The sequence below is a fragment of the Artemia franciscana genome, chromosome 17 (assembly GCF_032884065.1).
Source record: "Artemia franciscana chromosome 17, ASM3288406v1, whole genome shotgun sequence".
Lineage (NCBI taxonomy): Eukaryota > Metazoa > Arthropoda > Branchiopoda > Anostraca > Artemiidae > Artemia > Artemia franciscana.
The window spans coordinates 4,075,339-4,096,946 of record NC_088879.1 but is presented as its reverse complement, the minus strand read 5'-3'; the positions used below and the strand labels follow the sequence as shown (position 1 = coordinate 4,096,946).

Genomic DNA, 21,608 nt, shown 5'->3' with positions numbered 1-21,608 from the left:
ATGTAAAATATAAGAAACTGCAGGAAAATCGTACAATTGTAAAAATGAGGTCTGTTTATGTCCCTGAGATAACTACAAAAGGACATTAATCGTTTTCTATTTAAGCAGTACTTAAAAAGGGCCTACTAAAATTGACTGCTCATAAAGTATTTATTTTATAAAGGTGTTATTTTGTAATTGAATAATTTAATATATAAATAATAAATGTATATTTTATTAAATAATATAAACGGAAATGAAATACTATCACTTTTTCTTGAGTATTCAGATAGTGTTCTCAATTACAATAAAAGGATCCTAACGATGAGATTAGAGTTATTAAAAATATATATATAATCACAAGGTCTCCAAGGTTTAAGACGATCCCCCCCCCCCCACCCTTCCTAAGCATTTGATTAAACTTTTGAAATGCTCCCAAATTTTTAGTGGATTTGAGTCTGAAACACCACGGCGTCAGCATGAGTAAGAAATAGTAATTTTGACAGAAAAAATGTCTAGACGACGTGACAACCCCCAATGCATTAGATATACGTGTTTGAATAAAACCTTATAAAATTATCCTGAATAATTTACTTTTCTTTTCAAATTATAATTACTCTCCCGGACCGATTATCGTTTTTTTTATACGATTTTATAGACGTTTTCAACCAGTTTTTTTTCAACGCTAACCAATAGAAACTATCGATTATCAGTTTATTTTGCTGTTTTTTAAATTTATGCCAATGTCTTGATAAAGTTTATTAAAACTATCTATAAGTAGTTTACTTTTCTTTTCAAATTATAATTACTCTCCTGGACCAATTATCGTTTTCTTTGCGATTTTTTAAGACGTTTTCAACCAGTTTTTTTTTTTCAACGCTAACCAATAGAAACTATCGATTATCAGTTTATTTTGCTGTTTTTTAAATTTATGCCAATGTCTTGATAAAGTTTATTAAAACTATCTATAAGTAGTTTACTTTTCTTCTCAAATTATAATTACTCTCTTGGACCAATTATCGTTTTCTTTGCGATTTTTTAAGACGTTTTCAACCAGTTTTTTTTTTCAACGCTAACCAATAGAAACTATCGATTATCAGTTTATTTTGCTGTTTTTTAAATTTATGCCAATGTCTTGATAAATTTTATTAAAACTATCTATAAGTAGTTTACTTTTCTTTTCAAATTATAATTACTCTCTTGGACCAATTATCGTTTTCTTTGCGATTTTTTAAGACGTTTTCAACCAGTTTTTTTTTCAACGCTAACCAGTAGAAACTATCGATAATCAGTTTATTTTGCTGTTTTTTAAATTTATGCCAATGTCTTGATAAAGTTTATTAAAACTATCTATAACTAGTTTACTTTTCTTTTCAAATTATAGTTACTCTCCCGGACCAATTATCGTTTTCTTTGCGATTTTTTAAGACGTTTTCAACCAGTTTTTTCAGTGGTAACCAATAGAGACTCGATTATCAGTTTATTTTGCTGTTTTTAAATTTGTGGCAAAGTGTTGATAAAGTTCGTAATTGATGATCTCTACTACTCTAATTTTGGTGGTTCGTTTGAACCACAGAAGGCATCTTAGCCCTCTGTGGTGCAGCCAGGAGGAGGACGAAGTGACAACCTCCAATGCATTAAATATACGAGTTTGGATAAAAATTTATTAAAACTATCTATAAGTAGTTTACTTTTCTTTTCAAATTATAATTACTCTCCCGGACCAATTATCGTTGTTTTTTTTTTTTACAATTTTTAAGATGTTTTCAACCAGTCTATTTCAATGCTAACCAATACAGTCTATCCATTATCTGTTTATTTGCTGTTTTTTAAATTTGTGCCAATGTCTTGATAAAGTTTATGATCTCTACTGTTCTAATCTTGGTGGTTCGCTTTTTCCACAGAAAAACCACAGAGTGGCAGCAGCACAGGACCTTCTGTGGTGCTACCACGAGGAGGATTTGTGCAGCTCAAGACATCCCCCGCATAAGACGTGATATAAAACTTTTTTGTTATACAACGACTGAAGATATTTTAAAAACTTTCAACGCCATCCACCCCCCCCCCCACCCCCCACACACACAAAAAAAGAAGTTACAACCTTGACGAAGGAAAATCCTAGACACACTCGTGAAGTTACATAATTACTTTAAAAAGTCATTTCAGACATAAAAGGATAAATAATGTGAAATTATATACCTCGCCATTTCCATCTTTGTCTGGTTGATGGATCACTGTTTTGCTTCCGGAGAGTGTTCTCCCGGCACTGCCGAAACAAAAGGAAGTTGCAATATTTACAGTATGAGGGCCAGTGGATTCGCTCATTCCGTAGACCTTAATGAGAAAATCGTAAAATTACGCATCTTTATTGCGTCAAATCGATATTTGATAAAGCGTTTATGGTCAAGGTTACTACAATGATTTACTTCAATTAAAATTTAAAGATAGAAACATTCCATTCACTCAAAACTAAATAGATTAATAAAAACGGTCTATACGTATCACATCTAAACTAAACAAACTTCTTCATACCCCAATTACTTCTATTAGATAAAATAATCTACTTAATCAATTTAATATTGTCAATTTTGCATACCAGTATCATAGTTGAGAAAGCTACGTTGAGAAAGCTTGTTTTTTTTATTAGTGTTTTCGAAAGGCTATCAGAAGCTCTAATAGATTAGAATTTGCTTCATATGTCCAAAAAGAGAAAGCAAAACAAAAAACAAACAAAACAGCAATATAAAAGTTAACTATGAAAATAGTTAAAATCCCTTCAAGTCAAGATAGTGTAAACTTTGTTCCTACTTTGGGGTGAGAGTGTTGCAGTGGGCTCTGAGACTTAATAACAACTCTTAGACCATCTGTAGTGTACTAGGCACCAACATTAACCATCTGGTACTATCATAAAAATTAATACAATTAGTCAAATTATGATTAATCATAATAACTAGTATTTTACTAGACTTTCTACTGAAAGAAGCTTATATACTAACTACTTTTTTATTGCTATTATAAGTCTTGTAGGTGGTATTATTAGTATAGTGGATGCAATGAAATTGCTAAAAGTAGAATAGATGAGGTCCAGGGTGTTATTTTCGCTTCCAGTAATAGAAAGCAAGACAAAAACAACCAAGACAGCAAGACAAAAGTTAATTAGCAAAACATAACATAAAAAAATCCGTTTCCAAGACGATTAAAGGCAAAAAACAGATGGGATGGGGGATAAAATAATATCTGATAATATTTTATGACTAACAACTGTCACAAGCTAAAAAAACTGAGTTCACATTCCAAGTCAAATATTACAAAAATCAAAATAATATAAATCAAAAAGTCAAAATCATCAAGGGATTCGAGAAGAATCAGAATTATTTACATTGTGAAAACGACTGGACAAAAAAAAAAAAAAAAAAATGCAAAAATGGTAAAATGTAAATCTTAGTTTTCCGAAAAGTGCCACACTGCTGCTTTTGAATTACTACAACAGCATCATGACCATAATATAGATTGTGGCATTCTTCTGGCTGTAGACCAATTCAAAAATCGGACTGAGTGGCAATGTAAGCGAAGGGCAATATGCTGCTTTGTCTTTTATTTCAGTACATATATACATATGTAGTACATATATAGTTAAATTTTAGTACATCTAGTTCATATATAGTTATATAGTAACATATATAGTACATATATAGTTACACATATACAGTACATATATAGTTCAATCTTAGTACATATATAGTTCAATTTTAGTACATATATAGTTCATATATAGTACATATATAGCTACATATATAGTTACACAAATACAGTACATATATAGTTCAATTTTAGCAGCATCGGAACTCCCCATAGAATAAAATTGGTATATGCTACGGAGGACAAGGGAATAGAGCCTTGAACCTTTTGACTGGGCATTCCAAGGAAAAAAGAGCCGGGGTACCTGGAAAAGTTTTGCAGAATTGTTCGGTGTAAATCAATTTCAATTCGAAAGTCCACCCAAAACCCACATTTTTGAAAATTTTGACAAGATAAAATTTAATAAATATGTTAAATTATGATTTTGATGAGACATAGGTTTGATGCCCTTGTCATAGACATAGACAAAGACATTGTTATAGACACAATTTTGAAGCCCTTGTCATAGACATAGACATTGTCATAGACATAGGTTTGATGCCCTTGTTATAGGCATAAGCATTGTCATATACATACGTTTGATGCCCTTGTCATAGACATAGACATTGTCATAGACGTAGGTTTACACTGGTGATTTATGAAGTGTCCTGACAGTTTTGCCATAAAAATACATAATGATTTTATTTGCGACATAGATTGTTTTATCATCTCAAAAAGCAGCGGTGCCAGAGGTGCAACTGGTATTTTTGTCATCAGAAAGTGTCACTGTTTTTCTATTATTTCAAAAAAGTCTCATCATTATCCTCATCATCTGGAAAAGTACTATCTTTTTTGCAAGTTCTTTTAAATTTGATTTTCTCGTATGTTGAACCCTCCCCCCCCCCCCACATCTATCACGAAGAAAGATTTTGTTTCAGTACAAAATATTCTCACCAAGGATGAAATTTTTATTGTTTCAGGGAAATTTACGCGCATGAAATTCTATCCACGGGGGATACTCCCACAAAAAAAAATGCGTCTAAGGAAGTAGACAGCACCCATTGAAAATAATAATAATAATAATAATATGGTAGATGTGATAGTAACAGATAAAAACAATTGCATTTTTCTCTAGTCTCCCATAATAATGGGAAATTCGCCATATACCATATGCTATTCACCATATTCCATTAACCATAATAATGGGGATATCTTTTTTACAACAACAAAAACTCAAGGGTAATTAATAAAGATTGAGTTGAGAATTCATCGTTACTTTGAAAGTGTCTTTGCTTTTATTTTAGAGATATTTTACTACAGTTTCTTTTTATTTATTTTTGTGGTTGTTTTCTTACGATTGCTTCTTACTTTATGATGGTAAATTGACTTATGGGCTACCCGATATTAGTAACAAATACCGAAAATAAAAAGAAACAACATTGAAGTTTAATAAAAGGGCAACAGTTATTTTACAAAGTAACAGAAGAAAAAAAAATACAAAGTAAAAATAAAAAATTGGATATTTTGAGTAAAAAAATATTTTACCATTTTTGTAAACGCATAGCAAACTTTTTGTGCTTATTAGAGAAAATATTGATGTAGCTTAAGAGACAAAATCAGCTTTAAAATTAACGTGTTAATAAAGTAAATATAAATTCTACTAATAAAATAAATCCAAATAGTAATAATAAGGACAATAGCACTTTTCATATAGCTTTATATGATTAATCTATTCAGCTACCTATCTACGACTTACCTCATAAACTGGTATATCTAATGATGCAAAATAGTTAATAACGTCCAAAGATAAAGGAGCTGCTCCTGAGAAGCAGTAACGAGTTCGATCCAAGCCAAGCGCTGCACGAACTTTTCCAAAAACTAAAGCTTCGGCAATGAAAAACCCAAACGGCTTAGAATCGAATCTATAAGAGATATTGGACCATCTTACGTTCTTATGAATAATGCTACTTACTAAATGAACACGGTTTTCGAATTCCTACTTGCCGAATTAATTTTGTCCGTAATATTCGGAAATTATTAAAAAATATAAGAAAATCTTCGTTTTTTAAATTACAAGAAGAATACTTAATTGTTTAATTTTTTACTCAGTTTTCATACGCTCGGTTATTCATTTATTACATTTTTTTCAATTTTTTACAATTTACTACATTTTTTTCTCTTTTTTTTGCACGAGTTTCAAAAACTAGTGGCTCTCCTAAAAAAAAAAAACAAAAAAAATAATCAGTTTGCAGTCGAATCTAACATGAGTAACGAATTCTATGAAGGCTAAGTGCCGGACGAACATTTTAAAAAGCTAAAGCCTCAGGAATGAAAACCCCAAACTACTTGGAGTCGAATCTAAAAGATATTAATTAAAAAAAATTTTACAGAAAGCAAGGAGCATCATTAGAACTAAAAACGAAAAAAAATATTCCGTATATGAAGGAGTTACCCCCTCCTCAATCCCTTGCTTTTAAAAAATTCTAATTCTCATTGAACGACCCTTGTGTCTCAGGAGTCGCTCTTAAAGAAATAAGACAAACAGTCAAACTTTACAGATTAAGATAGGAGCCTTTTGCAGATAGGATCTTGAAACTTTTAATTTCTGTTCAAATGAGCTTTCTTCCGATATTCTAGGACGGTTCGATAAAATCACCCCTAAGAAAAAACTCAATAAGAAAATAAATAAACATGCATCTCTAAACTTTCTCCTGGCAAAGAAAAATAAAAAATCCCCGTTTTTCAGATAGGAGCTTGAAACCTCTACAGCAGGGTTCTCTGATATGCTGAATCTGATGGTGTAATTTTCATTAAGGTTCTTTTAATTTTTAGGAGGTGATCCCGCCTTTTTCGAAAACCAGGCAAATTTTCTCGGGTTCGTAGCCTTTTATTGGTAACACAAAGCCTAAAGAATCTGTTATATTTGGAATCATCATAATAAGCAAGTTCTTTTGACACATTTATCGATATTTAAAATTCCGCTTTTTGAGTATCGTTTACTATTGATCCGTGTCACTCCTTACTTACAGTTCGTTACCACAAACTTTCTCATAGAATTATGAATAATACGACATGGTTAGGAATTTGTACTGTGTTTGGAATATTAAAATATCATTAAAAATATAGGAAAAATCTCAATTTATTAAAAGAAAAACTGGAATTATTCATTGGTGTTTTTTCATGCTTATAATTTTTTTTGTTAGCTAAAATTATGCAGTTGTTGGATCATGTAGTCTTGTGCAGCCATCTTAAGCGTTAAAGTAAATCAAAAACAAAAAGAATACAAATGAAAAATATATAAATAAAACCAAACTCATATATATATATATATATATATATATATATATATATACAATATATAGTATATATATATACAATATACAATATATACAATATATATATATATATATATATATATATATATATATATATATATATATATATATATATATATATATATATATATATATATATATATATAAATATACAATGTAATATATATACAATATATATTATATTTAATTTAGCTTTGTTGTTTTACATTTTTTTATTTATATCCCTTTAATTTTATATTCTAGTTGGGGTTTTTTATAGGTTTTTCTCTCTCGCTTTTTGTTTTAACGCTGAAGACGTCTTATTATATACGGGCTAAATAATCGTTTGAGTTTCTTCTGTTTCATCATACTGGTCAAATATCCGTTTATCTTCTTCAGATTTATTTTTTTGTTTTAGACTAATTAGTGAATGATACCTAGTTCGTCAAGACACTATTTAATATTAAATAGGGACTAACATACTTGACTTTGACCTAAGGCAATAAAACAGGGAAATGAACTTTACACATGTTTAGAAGTAAACATGGTTGTATTTACACAGTTCATTCCTATGCCTTTGATAAATAGCTCACTGACAGAGAGACTTTGGAATATGTATAATTTGAGGTTAGCCATAATAATATAATAACTGTTGGTTAATTTACCCAAAGCCACAGCAAAGAAAACATAATTAACTAGATGTTTATTTTAATTTGGCTTCCGGATTGATTTTCTTGTAATAATTTCAGCTTTAATAATGTAGTGGCATAAAAAATAATTGCCGAGTTCAAATGTGATTATGGAATTTGCATAAGAGTTTACTCATCTTGTACACATTGTAAGCATATTACGTTCAATAAAGCGTTCTTGTTTGGTTGAACCAAATGCTTTTTCATAGACTCTAGGATTGAAGAAAATTTTTCCAAGAACAGTTGAATATGAAACAGGAGAGCTTAGAACTCGACCATGTAGAAGATGGGTCGAATAAACTGAAGAAAATAACATATGAAGTAGCAGAAGATGTTTTAGGGACAGAAAAACCTTGATAGGAATATTAATAGAACCCTTTTATGCTTAATAGAACATAAAGAAGTTTATAAATGAAGCCTCCGAATCTGGATTGCCAACTGCCGGCGTTTAAAAAGATTACAAATCAAGCCGAAAAAGAATTATTTTTGCTCAAAAAGAGTGCAAATAAAAATATTTACGCATCCCGTCTTATGCGCCTTCTCGGAGGTAAAAAGAGTGCATTTCACTCGACAAAAGTGCAAGTTGGCAACCGTGTTCCTTAGGTTAAACGCTCTCTGTATGAATAGGCCAAGTACTGACGTTTAAAGGAAATGAAAACTGACACCCAAAAAGAGTGACTTTTCCCTCTTCCGCATCTCCTCTGAGGTAAAAATAGAGTGCATTTCACACGGAAAAAGTGCAAGTTGGCAACCCTGTTCCTTAGGTTAAACGCTCTTTTGACGAATAGGCCAACTATTGACGTTTAAAGATAATGAAAACTGACACCCAAAAAAAATTATTTTCACTCTTCCACATCCCCTCTTGAGGTAAAAAAGAGTGTATTTCACAAGAAAAGTTTGCAAGTTGGCAACCATGCTCTGATTGATAAATTTAAGAAGAATAAGAGGTAAGAATGGGAAACAGAGAAGGGATTAAAGCGTAAATCAAGAAGATGTAAAAGTGAGACCAGGATGAAATTAATAAACGATAAAGGAAAGACTAACAAAATTTATAATTTGGAAACGAAGGAAGATCTATACTGCAAGGGGGGGGGGAGAATTTATAGACTATTAAACAGCTGAAATAGCACACACATTTTTCTAATAATGGATAATAAGGGCGAATCTGGGAGGATTTCTTTATTACTTTTTCCTAGATACGACTATTTACAAAGATATTCAACTTAACGTATTTTTATTTATACAGCTTTATCTAAAGCTTTAGCTATTTCCTTATGTTTTGATATAACCCCGTGTATTTTACTTGTTTTTTCTTTATTTTGACGTGGTTAACCTATTTAACAATACTTGACCTACATTACTCTTGACTCTTAAAAGGAAGCTAGAATTTCCAGTTTCAACCACTTCTAAAGTTAATTCAGCCATCCCTTCCATAAGAGCCTTAAATACCCCAGGGGCATAAATTACAACCCTCACGCTCAGGCGGTTTGCATCAACTTCAAAGCCTTGTTATATGTTAAATAGGGGTAACCTACTTATAGGTTAGACGTAGTTGGACGTGGTTTAAAGAGTGCTAAACCTAACAAAAGATGCTGATCGATCCAGTTTATTAGCGTTTTTGGCAGTTGCTTTGCCCAAATAAAACCAATTCCATATCATCAAAACCCTGCATTTATTTGATACTACTTAGAAAACCAATTAGTGATGCAAAAGCGATGCATGAGTATTAGTTGTAAGTAATGCAGTGATGCAGTTTAAAGTGCATCACTGGAGTTTAAGACGTGGTAGGTTAAAATGGGGCTAAACCTAACAAAAGATGCTGATCTATCCAGTTTATTAGCTCTTTTGGCAGTTGTTTTACCCAAATAAAACTAATTCCATATCATCAGACAATTCCATTGTCTTTGCATATAAATAGATAGTCAGGTTTATCGACTCTTGAACATGCAACATATAATTGTCCATGGGAAAAACAATCCGTGTTCAGATCTATACCTCATTATACTAATAATTGCCCTTGAGCTTTGTTGATGGTGATTGCTAATCGAACATTTCCTGTGTCCCCGTCGTCATTTATATATCCCCCCTATCCCCCCTCCAGCGTCCCCTTTGTAGTTGTGTCCCTGTGTCCCGGTCGTCATTTGTGTCCCGGTGTCCCAGTCTGTAATTTCTCTTTGAGTGTCCCGGTCGTCATTTATATTCCCTGTGTCCCTGTGTCCCGGTGTCCCGGTCTGCAATTTCTCTTTGAGTGTCCCGGTCGTCATTTATATTCCCTGTGTCCATTTATATTCGTCATTTGTGTTCCGGTGTCCCAGTCTGTAATTTCTCTTTGAGTGTCCCGGTCGTCATTTATATTCCCTGTGTCCCGGTGTCCCGGTCTGTAATTTCTCTTTGAGTGTCCCGGTCGCATTTATATTCCTTGTGTCCCGGTCGTCATTTGTGTCCCGGTGTCCCGGTCTGTAGTGTCATCTTATAATGACGTCATATACTAAGCCTTATATACTTATATCTTGCGAATATACAACATTCTTCGCTGTCCCATTGTCAGTGCATATAAATAGATTGTCAGGTTTACCGACTCTTGAACATACAACATATAATTGTCCATGGGAAAAACAATCCGTATTCAGATCTATACCTCATTATTCTAATGATTGCCCTTGAGCTTTGTTGATGGTGATTGCTAACCGAACATTCCCTGTGTCCCGGTCGTCATTTATATATCCCCCCTGTGCCCCCCGGCGTCCCCGTTTTAGTTGTGTCCCCGTTTCCCGGTCGTTATTTCTATTCCCTGTGTCTCGGTCGTTATTTGTGTCCCGGTGTCCCAGTCTGTAATTTCTCTTTGAGTGTCCTGGTCGGCATTTATATCCCCTGTGTCCCGGTGTCCTGGTCGTCATTTGTGTCCCGGTCTGTAATTTTGTCAATCGACAAACATGACGTCAGTCGACAAACAACTTCATGACGACATAATGCTCAATCCTCATAATTGCGTCAGTCTACAAACATGACGTCAGTCGACACACAAACATGACGTCAGTACACAGACAAACAACTTATTTATATATATATAGATAGATATCAAACAACAATATTTTAATGCTATTTTATCAAGACGTCTTAATCTATATATGGTACAAATTTTTATGCTTAATTTCCCTTGGATTTGGCGGTATTATTTTGTTTAACTTTTTTTTACAAAGTTATATGGGGAGGGGGTTAGAAGACGAGCGACAATGAGAATCCATATATAGAAGCCTGCCGCATGCCGTTTATCGAAAAGTGTATATTAAATTGCTTAAAGAGCAAAAAACTGGTAATTGCAAAAATATTTGCATATATTTTGACAAACAAAATTGATGAGAGCTGCTACACTGGACATACATATATCAATAATTCACGCTTATAGACTTATTAAAAAAGTCTGAAGGTCAGCCGATAATGCCGATGCCGATTAATTACCCATCTAGACTATTGGATTAGGTGTTTCGCGGGTTGCTTTGGCCAAAGTAAACTAAATGAATACCATCAAAACCTGATTATTTCTTGATAATTAATAGAAAACCAATTAAGCATGCAAAAGCAATGCATAGGAGTCTCATGACAGTCCTAGCATCAGATACTTCAATAGTCATTTGGCGCAAAAAATATTGAACTGCCACACCTGTCCATTTACCAATAGTTTACACTTCTAAATTCATTAAAAAGATTCTGGACGTCGGAGCTGTATGACTATATACGTCTCCGGTAGAGATCCTGCGCATCACCTATTTTAATGATTTTAGAACTAAACAATTAAGAATTTATACAATTTTATACCATAAAAATAAATCTGAATATATGATGACATGCAGTTCCCAGAGGAAAAGTAAAGTAATGATGTTGTTATTTTTTTCATATTTATAGTTGAGTGTGGTGGTATTAGTGGTGTCGGTGGCCTAGTGTTCTTTTATTTTATGTGTTTTATTTTCTCTATGTCCCCCTCGGACGAGCTTTGCTTTTTCGGGGAGGTAGTAACCATTTTTTGTTTATTATCCGTTTAATGAATAAATCCTTCTCTCTTAAAATATCTTGTGCTACGCGCAGTTCGAGTTCCAAATTTTTAATAAATCTGTTATAATACAGAGGAAAAGGGAAAATATAGTCACGAACAAGAGGGGAAAGTATACGCAATATTATCAAGGTCTAGACGCTTTAGATTGTTGGAAATGGAAGAAACTTTGATAAAACTATTGTAGGTGCCAAGGGCGGATCAAGAGAGTGGGGGCCAACTGGGCCATGCCACCCAAGATTTTTCTGGCCCCCTTATTTTTTGTTTTTTTTCTTTTTTACTCTTTTTTAAAATAAGTTTGTCAATTTGTTCAATGGTACCTTTGTCATATTGCCCCCCCCCTCAAAGATTTGCTCATTAGCACCCTTGTCACATTGGGCCTTCCCCAAGATTTTGATCTAGATCCGCCCCTGGTAAGTGCCACATACATTCAGGTATGCGGTACCTTAAATACAATCGGTTATGTGGTAGAAGGTTACCTTCAAGCGTCAGAATTAATTTAGCTTAACGTATGTTGAAATACAGGATTTGTTCCTGGATTTAAACTTAGCTAAAAAAAAAAGAAAGAAGAAAAGAAAATATTACTGCTACCACTGTAAAAGACAATTTTCTTTGTCTTTCATATAGAAAGAGGGGGCTCAAAACCTGTCCTTAGGAAGTTTCAACAATGACCATCCCAATTATATAATTTTACCCTTCATCCGCCCTCATTTAAGTGGTGTCTAAAGCTCTTTTTCAAATTATCAAAAAACAATTTCGCAGTGAACTTTTACCAAAAAGATAGTAATGAATTTTTACAAAATAGACTGTTTTTTTTTTTTTTTTTTTTTTTTTTTTTTTTTTTTTTTTTTTTTTTTTTTAAACGTACTTTTGATTACTACGAGCTAGTTCACTTTTAACTAGGTTGTAACTACTACAACAACCATGATTGAATTCAATAAAATTTGAAATGAAGAGGCCAAATTTCTTTTTCTGAATGTATTTGGCATTTATCCTAATTAATAAATAAGATACATATAATTGGATATCTACATTTATACTGAATCGTAGAGAAAAGCAAAAATAAAACCCCCCAATGTGCATTCACAGGATTCGAGATCTTCAAACCCCTCCCTACTTCCTAAGATCTCAAGATGGCCTTGATTTTTCTTTCAGTTCCTTTAATTTTGTATGTGATTTGCCTTTTTTGTGTTTTTCTTTTCAAATTTACAAAAAAAAACACAATATTTGAAAAAAATTTGAAAATATATGTTTTTTCAATTTTTTCCCCTATTCTTTTCTCAGTTTTTTCATGTAACACAAAGCAAAGGCGACTCATAATTTAAGTCTAGTTAACTGAATACTTATTTAATGGAAACATCAAAAGGAAACAAGAAGGTTACCTGAAAAAACAAACAAAAACAACATGACCAAGTTATCATGAATAAAATGTACCCAAATCGAATGTTAATTCCGTCCATTCAACTTCCAAGCTATCTTTCATTGGGATAAGTTAGTATATTAAAGAAAAAGTACGCAGAGACAAATCAGCTGAATAATCTAATACGATTTTTAAGAGTTTTTTAAGACAATATCTAGGCTTTATAGGCTTCATAATAGTAAACAATAATAGGCTTTAATTTACTCACCCATCCATCTTGTTTTTATTATACTGTGTTCCTCTATCTTTTGCCCAAGTAGCAATTGTTCTCTTCCATCCTTTTGTTTGACTCCCAATCTCCATCATTTTTTCATGAATTTTCTCCCATACTCGAGGGACCCCAAAAAATATTGTCGGTCGTACTTCTTTTAACGTATTGACTAACGACCCCTAAAATAAAAGGTTTAATTCAAAGATTTCGGTATTTGTTTTGATAGTCTACGTTAACACTAAGTTACTGAAATTTTTTGAAATACATCCAATACTTCCGTACTGACATGATTCTGCTTTTAAGAATATACTGGATCAGCCAAAAGAACATAGAGCGGCAAAAAGCCTTTTGGTCACCTTGAGTACTTTTTACTTTTTATCGGATATCTAATTAAAGTATACAGTCGTATTACCGGTGGGATTAACTTTCGAGAAAGAGTGTGACAACATCATAATGCTGCTAAAAACTACCACTTCTACTACTACCACCACTACAACTATTACTAGAACCAAAAACAAGAAGAACAATAGGGGATTTCTCAAGATAGTGGGAGACAAATTAGAATGAATATTTCGGCCCCATGTCCAAGGGCCGTACTAAACAATACAAAAATATATTTAAAGAAAAACTTACAACAGGAAACTCAACCAGGACTGTTAAATAAATTGTGATGAAACGAGGCAATTCATTGAAATGAAAGAGAAAGATTTATAAACACGGTTTTAATGTTAACCGCGCTTTTTTGGCTGCTGATCCCATAGGTGTATTTGTGAAAGGTTCTATCTATTGGTTTTTTGTAATATTTCGTAAGGTCATTTTTAATTAAATTTGTATATAGAGCATTTAATGAATATTCTCCCGAGTCCCTATTTAAGCAAATGTAATTATTAATCTTTAGTCTGGTTTAAATTGCTTCTCGAACTACTTGCTATATGCCTAGGTCATTGTTAATAAGGGCGGATTCTTCAAAGAGTATTTTGTAGCTAAGATTTTCAAAAATCATGGCTGCTTAAAGCAGAATCAAAAGAAACAGAAGCAATATTAGAATTTAGAGCTTTGGACTATTGCTATTAGAATTCTTACTACTACTAACAACTCAGAGCAGCACCATGCAGCCTGAGGCCAGCACAGCCGCACACGCACCTCCTCCCACCCAATCCATTCAAAAGTTCACTCTTCATTTGATTTGAAGTATTTCTAATTCCCTTTAAATCCTTTCTGATAACCTCTTCTCTGGAGACGACCTGCTGCTTACTTGACCTGAGGTGGATGGCCAGAAAACATTGTCTTTGGCAATCTATCATCCTTAAGATCGTGGCTTAAGATCTATAAAGCTTGGCTGAAGGGTCTTACCCTATCTTTCATTATAAAGCTTCACTTTTTGTTATTATTAAATAAAAAACAAGCCATTTCAACTGAAAATAAGGAGCAACATTAGAACTCAAAACGAAGAGAAATTATTACGTATATGAAGTGTTCGCAACCTAGTCATTACCTCACTCTTTGTGCTAAAGTTCAAATATTGTTCAAATTCTTTAAGAATGGCCCCTGAATCACAAAGGCCGTTTAATTAGAAAAAATAGCTCTTTTGAAAGTACTAAAAAAATATTTTTTACTATTTATTGCTCTCGATTTTTATAAGCCCTCTCCCGCCTCAATAAAGCTAGCCAAAGTTTGATAGTACCGAAGTCTAAGATGAAGAAAGAAATAAAATTTTTCTCTCTTTCTCTCTCTTCTTCTTTATTTTCCTTTTGTTTTCTTTTCCCCACTTTTCTGTCTCATTTTATTTAATTTTTTTGTTAATGTTGTCGGTAATGTTGTTCATTGAATGTTTATCAGCCACTGCTAACAAGTCTTTGACTTTCTAAAGTGGCTGATTTGGTTCTTTTGTATATTAATGATATGTATAATAAAAGTGTCTCTCTCTCAAAAAGGACGTAGCTTCAATCACAAGTTTTGTAGTATGCGAATATTAGCACATGTGCAACTTGGAATGTTCAAGTTATCAACAACAAATATCGTAGTAGAACTTGGCATAGTTCAAAAGAAAAGAAAAGGCACCTATTATAAATTATCATTTTTTTTAAACTGAGCATGGAAAACAAATTAAGCACAAGTACTGATATATTACAGCTTAGTCAGTTCATAACTTTGATGTTTGGTAAGGTGGCGTGAATTGTGGGGTGGGGTACTACCCTCGTAGATTTATAAAAATACCTTTTTCGGGTGTATTTTCAAAGAAAATGCCTTTTCTGAAAAGAAAATTAAAAGAAAAACACAAATTTACCCTCCCCCCGAATGCTGAAAAAAACATCCCCCCCAAAAAAAATTCCCATGAATTTATACTCCTTTTTTGGTTGCTTTAATGGCTAAGAATTAGTTTTTGGAACATACCTTAAGTGCATCAGGACTTGCGAAGTATATGCTTGCGCCAACGGAAAGAGCGGCGTAAATATCAACTATCTGGAAAATATTTAACACTTATAAAGAGATATATAATATTGTCATGGGTTTTGTCTTATTTGGAAGGCTCAATAGGTCCTTGCACGATAAAATGTCAAGTTTAATTTGAATGAAGGACTATAAGAATATTAGCAAAAACTAAGCATCCATCCAGTCTGACGGAATCTCATTTGATGGAATTTATTGGTCTCAACTTGAATATCAAGTCAATTCACGGTTGTTTTTTTTTGGGGGGGGGGACTATAGCAATATCAGCAAAGAATAAATATCTGAGAAACAAAATGACTTGAGATTAAAGTTGAGAACAATGATTTCCATTAGACGAGATGATTTAGATGGCAATCTAGTCATAAATAAGGAGAGAATTCACCAGCAAGAAAGTCATGATAAAAAAAAATGTCATTCTATTTTTTTTTGCTGGATACCATGCGACATTGATAGCCAGTCTACTAATTATTTTACTTATTTTTTAACTTATTTATTGTTTATTGATTGCATTTTTCTTTTTTATAAGGTACGATTCCTTATCAGAATTTGGCTACAACATTAAAAAAAGTTCAAGATTATTTCTCAAGACAAATATTTTTTTTTGTGGGGGGGGGGGAGAAGTCAAAATATAGATATAATTATACAATACCCCTTTAAAAACCATTGGCCTTTTTAAAATTCTATTCCCCCTACTCCTTTCGGAAGTTTACAAACACAGAAAGCAATCTTTTCTTTCTCATCCTAATAGACAGAACTTAACATCAGCTCTTGCCGATGTTAAAAGTAAGTTAAGAGGCGGATTTGATAAAATTACCACGAAACGTGGTTGGCATTCCTCTTGAAATTTCATTAGGTCTCATTCAATACATTGCAACCATTTGATTCCTTTCCTATCATGTTTACGCACATTCTTTAACATTCAAGATATAAGGCTTTTGTATTTTCGCTACTGTAATTATTTATTCTTTTCCATTTTTATTCTTTTAATAATTTTCATTTATTTCATTTCTATTTTTTATCCTACATTACTTTGTTACTTAATTTACCCTTATCAAAGTAACATAAATAAATATATTACTTACTCCTACCCCGTAAAGTACGAACTAATCGTTACGCCAACTCATTTCTGCCTTTCTTCACTTCGCTTTCCAATGCTGAGCCGTAGTGTGATTGTGGTTTAAATGTAAGAATTTGTAAAAAAAAAGCTGAATCTAGCTATACTATGATAGTTTTTAAATATACAGATCTCTCTCTCTCCCTCTCCCTCTCTCTCTCTCTCTTCTCTCTCTCTCTCTCTCTCTCTCTCTCTCTCTCTCTCTCTCTCTCTCTTTTTTCTCTACCTCTATTAATATATTTTACTTTATTTATTTATTCTTTTGTTTTCTTTATAATTCATTTATTCTTATGGTTGCACAGAAAACGTGGAAGCTTTTGTAGTATGCCTTTCCACCATTAAATAAAAAAAAAGTTTTTTTTTTAACTGAAAGTAAGGAGCGACATTAAAACTTAAAACGAACTGAAATTACTTTTTATATGAAAGGGGCTGCTTCCTCATCCACGCCCCGCTCTTTACGCTGAAGTTGGACTTTTTCTCTCAACTCTTCCTTTGAAAACAGTAAAAAACTCCCTTATTTTGTGGAAGCACTGAACAGAACGCAACTGATAAACCAAAAGTAATGAAGGAAAGAGGTAATACCAAACTCTCAGCTGACATTCTTGGGAGACATCTGAGAGTTTATTAGTGGCCACAGAATTTCTGCATTGTTTTAAAATCGCTTTTCTGTGGATAGGCTGCGTGGCGGTGGAGTGCACCTGGCACTTTGACAATAAATCACATCAGTCCAATTTTTTAAGGAAAAAATCACCCAGTGATAATCAATTGCGCCCCCGGTAATGTACGCCCATAGGCCCGGGCCGATTGTCAAATCCAGGTTGGGCTCTTTACTCATTAGAATGGAATATATCGTTGACTTTCAGATTTTACCCCCTCACTTCAAACTCAAGTGGAGGGGGATTAAAGAAATAGCCCTGCAATAAGCCATAAGTGATGGACCTTTTTACCTTTATTTTTATTTTCTACTATCTCAATACTCCATAGAAGACATCACTTCCTACGCATTATTAACGAAATACACTTTTTAGCTTTTTTCTCCCTCTTCCGCACTTCAAGGCAAAGTTGACTAGTTTAGCCTTGGGGTAGCGATGCCAATTTCGATGTCAATCAGCGCGTTTTCTCTATCGAATGGTATAAAAGCCATTTCTGTTGCACCTTCTACCGTTAGCTTCATTGCTTTGCACAAGTTCAGCTAAGATCATATTGATTGCATTATCCTTTTTAGACTGTTTCGTTTCGCTGAGGACAGCTATAGACAGAGGTATAGCCGAAATATTTATTTATTGTTTTCTGCAATTAGCTGTCTTAACAATGTCCCATTTTTTTGCCTATTTAATATAAAGACCGAAGAGACGTTAACAAGGTGGTACTGACATTTTGATCTTATAAAAAAAAAATGAGTTTTTAAAACTGAAAGTAAGGAGCGACATTAAAACTTAAAACGAACAGAAATTATTCTGTATATGGAAGGGGCTATCCCCTCTTCAACGCCCCGCTCTTTACACCAAAGTCATTTATTGTTTAAAAAGTAGAGTTGTGATAAAGAGTCAAACTTTAGCGTAAAGAGCGGGGTGTTGAGGAAGGGATAGCCCCTTTCATATACGGAATAATTTCTGTTCGTTTTAAGTTTTAATGTAATATCGACTTTAAATTATGCTATTTACTGCCCAAACTCAATTTCGAAGAATATAGTTAACTTATAAGGGTAGAAACTGGCGCTTATCTCGGCAAAAAAGCCATCAAAGCCATTTAGGCTTTGGTGACACTTGGCTCTTTTCAAGCTTTTCAATCGTTTTTCTGTCAGGAACTGGTATCAGACACTTGCCGACTACAGAAATTAAATTAATTGTTCTCATTATTATACTTAAAAAAATATTGTCAAGTGTTGCCAAATGCTAGATGGTGACGAAGATTTTTCTTGTCGACACTAACTCATTTGAGTTACATATACTGTTTGCAAAATTTCTCAATTGTTTATTTATATCCGAGAAACTTTAAATATCCGAGACAACAAAGAATCCCACCATAAACAATCTAAAATCAATTTACTAGGATTACCTATTTTCAGAAGGGCTCCAAGTTGCAGAAGCAAGTTTCCAGGTATTAATTCTTTCCAGAAAGCAATTAGAGTTCTTTATTTCGTACTCCCCTTGGAACAAAAAAAAATTCTACTAATGAGGCCATTAGAAGTTCTCAGGTAGAGAAATTGATACTCATCGCAGTGAACCTTTCGTATTGATTTTGGAGTGTTTAAGAGGGGTGTATTAGCAACTTCACTTTTAAGAAAAACAAAAGATAAAAAGAAGTCTGACACAACGATTTATAGTAAAAATTTAGATACGGTGTTAAATTAGTTCAAAATGTGAAGATATGTGAAGTGTAAAATATTCATATTACATACGTGAACGTTGGTACAACTCAGCGGCAAGAGGAAGGGGTCACAAATAAAAAAAAAAGGAACCTGAAAATTTGTAAAATAGGCGACTGAAATTGAAGTTTTTTAAAATAATTATTTATTTTAATAAATTTAATATAATATAAACCATTATAAAAGCAGAGTAAAAGTTAAAATAGATAAAACAGTAAAAAGTAAAATAGTAAAAAGTAAAAAGCAAAAGAGAGCAAACCAAAGTAAAATACATAATCCAAAAGTGGAATCAAACATTAGAATCAAAATCCAAAAACATGGATTAAAACAAAGAATGCTTGGCGTTACCATTAAAAATATATTGGAAAGATATTTCATTAAAATCTATTATTTGCCCAAAAATAATAATAACCAACCAACTTCTATTAAAAAAAAAAAAATTGAATTCTAATAAGACACATCTTCTTGACAAAAAATTAATTTTTGGTAGCAAAACCATTACTGACCATATTCTTTGCTCTTTACTAGATCCCAGCTCCTAGGACTTGTGTTTTTTTATGCAACAAAGATCGTGATTCTGAAGTAGAATTTACCACTTACAAAGATCGGTACTCATATTAATAATGTAACTACAGAAGTGGATTCGAATACTGGGATCAAAAAATATTGGAATCAGCTGGTGTGATCCTGCAGTGGCGGTTCTAGACCTAGGAACGGGGGAGGCAGCTGCCCCAGCAGTTTTCTGACATCTGACATAAAATTCCTTTTATTTATACCTTTAAAGTCCTAAAGAATACATGCCCCCCCCTCAGATTATGAGGCCTTTAACCGCTACTGTGGCCCTGGTCTTTCTTAAAAGGTAGAGAGAAGCCACTTAAGCGAATCTTTCTACTTTTCTACTGTTGTTTTTATTTCGATTGTTTGCGTTAGCTCTAAGAACTGTTCTTCTATTGAAATTGTTAGTCTGTTGAAACGTGTAGTCTAACAGTTCAACTATACAGTCATATAGGCTGCATAGATGTTTAAAGACAAAAAGTTCCATTACGTGGCAGTGAGTCCTCAAAAATAGAGAAATCTATCAACAGTTTTAATAGAGTAACAGAGATAGAGAATACTACTGCTGATAACAGCTAACCACAGCACCAAGCTGCCTGAGGCAAACATAGCTCCTCCTCCATCCCAATCTTTTCGACGACCCCCTTTTTACAACCTATAAGGAAGTTCCCATTTTCTCTTAAATCTTTTCCTTACGATATCCTCTTACCCCAACGAGGGAACGACCTGTTTTCCGTTTAGCCCAAGATGGTTGACCGAAAAGTATCATCTTTGGAAATCTGTCATGCTTCATCCGCAGAATGTGCCCTAGCCATCTCAACCTTTCTCTCATTATAGCACTAGAGAGAGGGATTGAACCCAAATTTTCGTACAGCCTATGGTTTAAAATACGGTCAGTCTGTCGGGTACCCAAAATAGTCCGCAAGCAATTTCTCTTGAAAACATCTAGCAAATCCGTCTCCGTTTTTCAGAGCACCCATGTTTCAGAACCATATTTGACCACTGTCATCACCTTAGCTTTCAATATTCTAACCTTGGATCCCATCCTTATCTTCCTATTTTTTCGAACATTTATCAACTGCGAAAAAATGACTATTCTACTTTCAACATCTTCACTGCACCCACCGTCTTAACTAATAACACAACCAAGGTAAGTGAAGCTGTCCACTTGAACGACCATTTCGTTATCCAACGTCACCTTTTCATCTTCACTTATTCCTAGCCCAAGCCACATAGTCTCCATGACATTAATTTAGAGGGATAAAGAATAGAGAAAGAAAAAATAGAGAGCGAGTGAGAAATAGAGAAATCCTCAAAACTGTTGAGGATCAACAGAGAACTGAGCAACAATCAACCTTGATTATTGCAATGTTGTAAAGAATAATTTTGAATATAAAGCACATGATGGCAAAACAAAAGGAATGTCTTAGATAAGTATCTTGGAATTGTAGCTTTATAGTTTTTTTTAGTTAACATTGACAAAATTCATATAAAAACTGTAGTTTTGCGACGAAAAAAATGGAAAACGAGTTTTATTATGACACTATTTTTCTTTATTGAGAAAGAGCTCAAAGCTATTTTGGAAAGAGTTCTCTTCACATTTTCTACAAGTATCTTATCCCACCAAAAAACAAACTAATAAGGCATACGCGATCATTTCACGAAAAATACTTAATTCGGTTCTTGGGTTTTTGGACACATTGTAATTCAGTGGTTAAACTTTCAAAGACACCAACCAAATTACAATATCGAACAGAAATTACAATAAATAACCAAGTCAAACTAAAAACGATCAGAAATTAAGTGGGTAGATCTGATAACCCCCATACCTTCTCAAGACC

General features: G+C 33.2%; 1 protein-coding gene across 5 annotated transcripts in view; it reads right to left on the bottom strand.

The window, feature by feature from the left end:
* The window catches only part of LOC136037704 (long-chain-fatty-acid--CoA ligase ACSBG2-like), a 115,388-nt gene that overhangs the window by 25,273 nt on the left and 68,507 nt on the right, over window positions 1-21,608 (bottom strand). For all 5 annotated transcript variants that reach the window (XM_065720463.1, XM_065720465.1, XM_065720466.1 and 2 more), the window contains 4 exons: window positions 15,674-15,742; window positions 13,277-13,458; window positions 5,354-5,519; window positions 2,179-2,313 (listed from right to left, as the gene is read on the bottom strand). In XM_065720463.1, coding sequence (XP_065576535.1) covers window positions 2,179-2,313; window positions 5,354-5,519; window positions 13,277-13,458; window positions 15,674-15,742 — 552 coding nt within the window. The remainder of the gene's footprint in view (window positions 1-2,178; window positions 2,314-5,353; window positions 5,520-13,276; window positions 13,459-15,673; window positions 15,743-21,608) is intronic.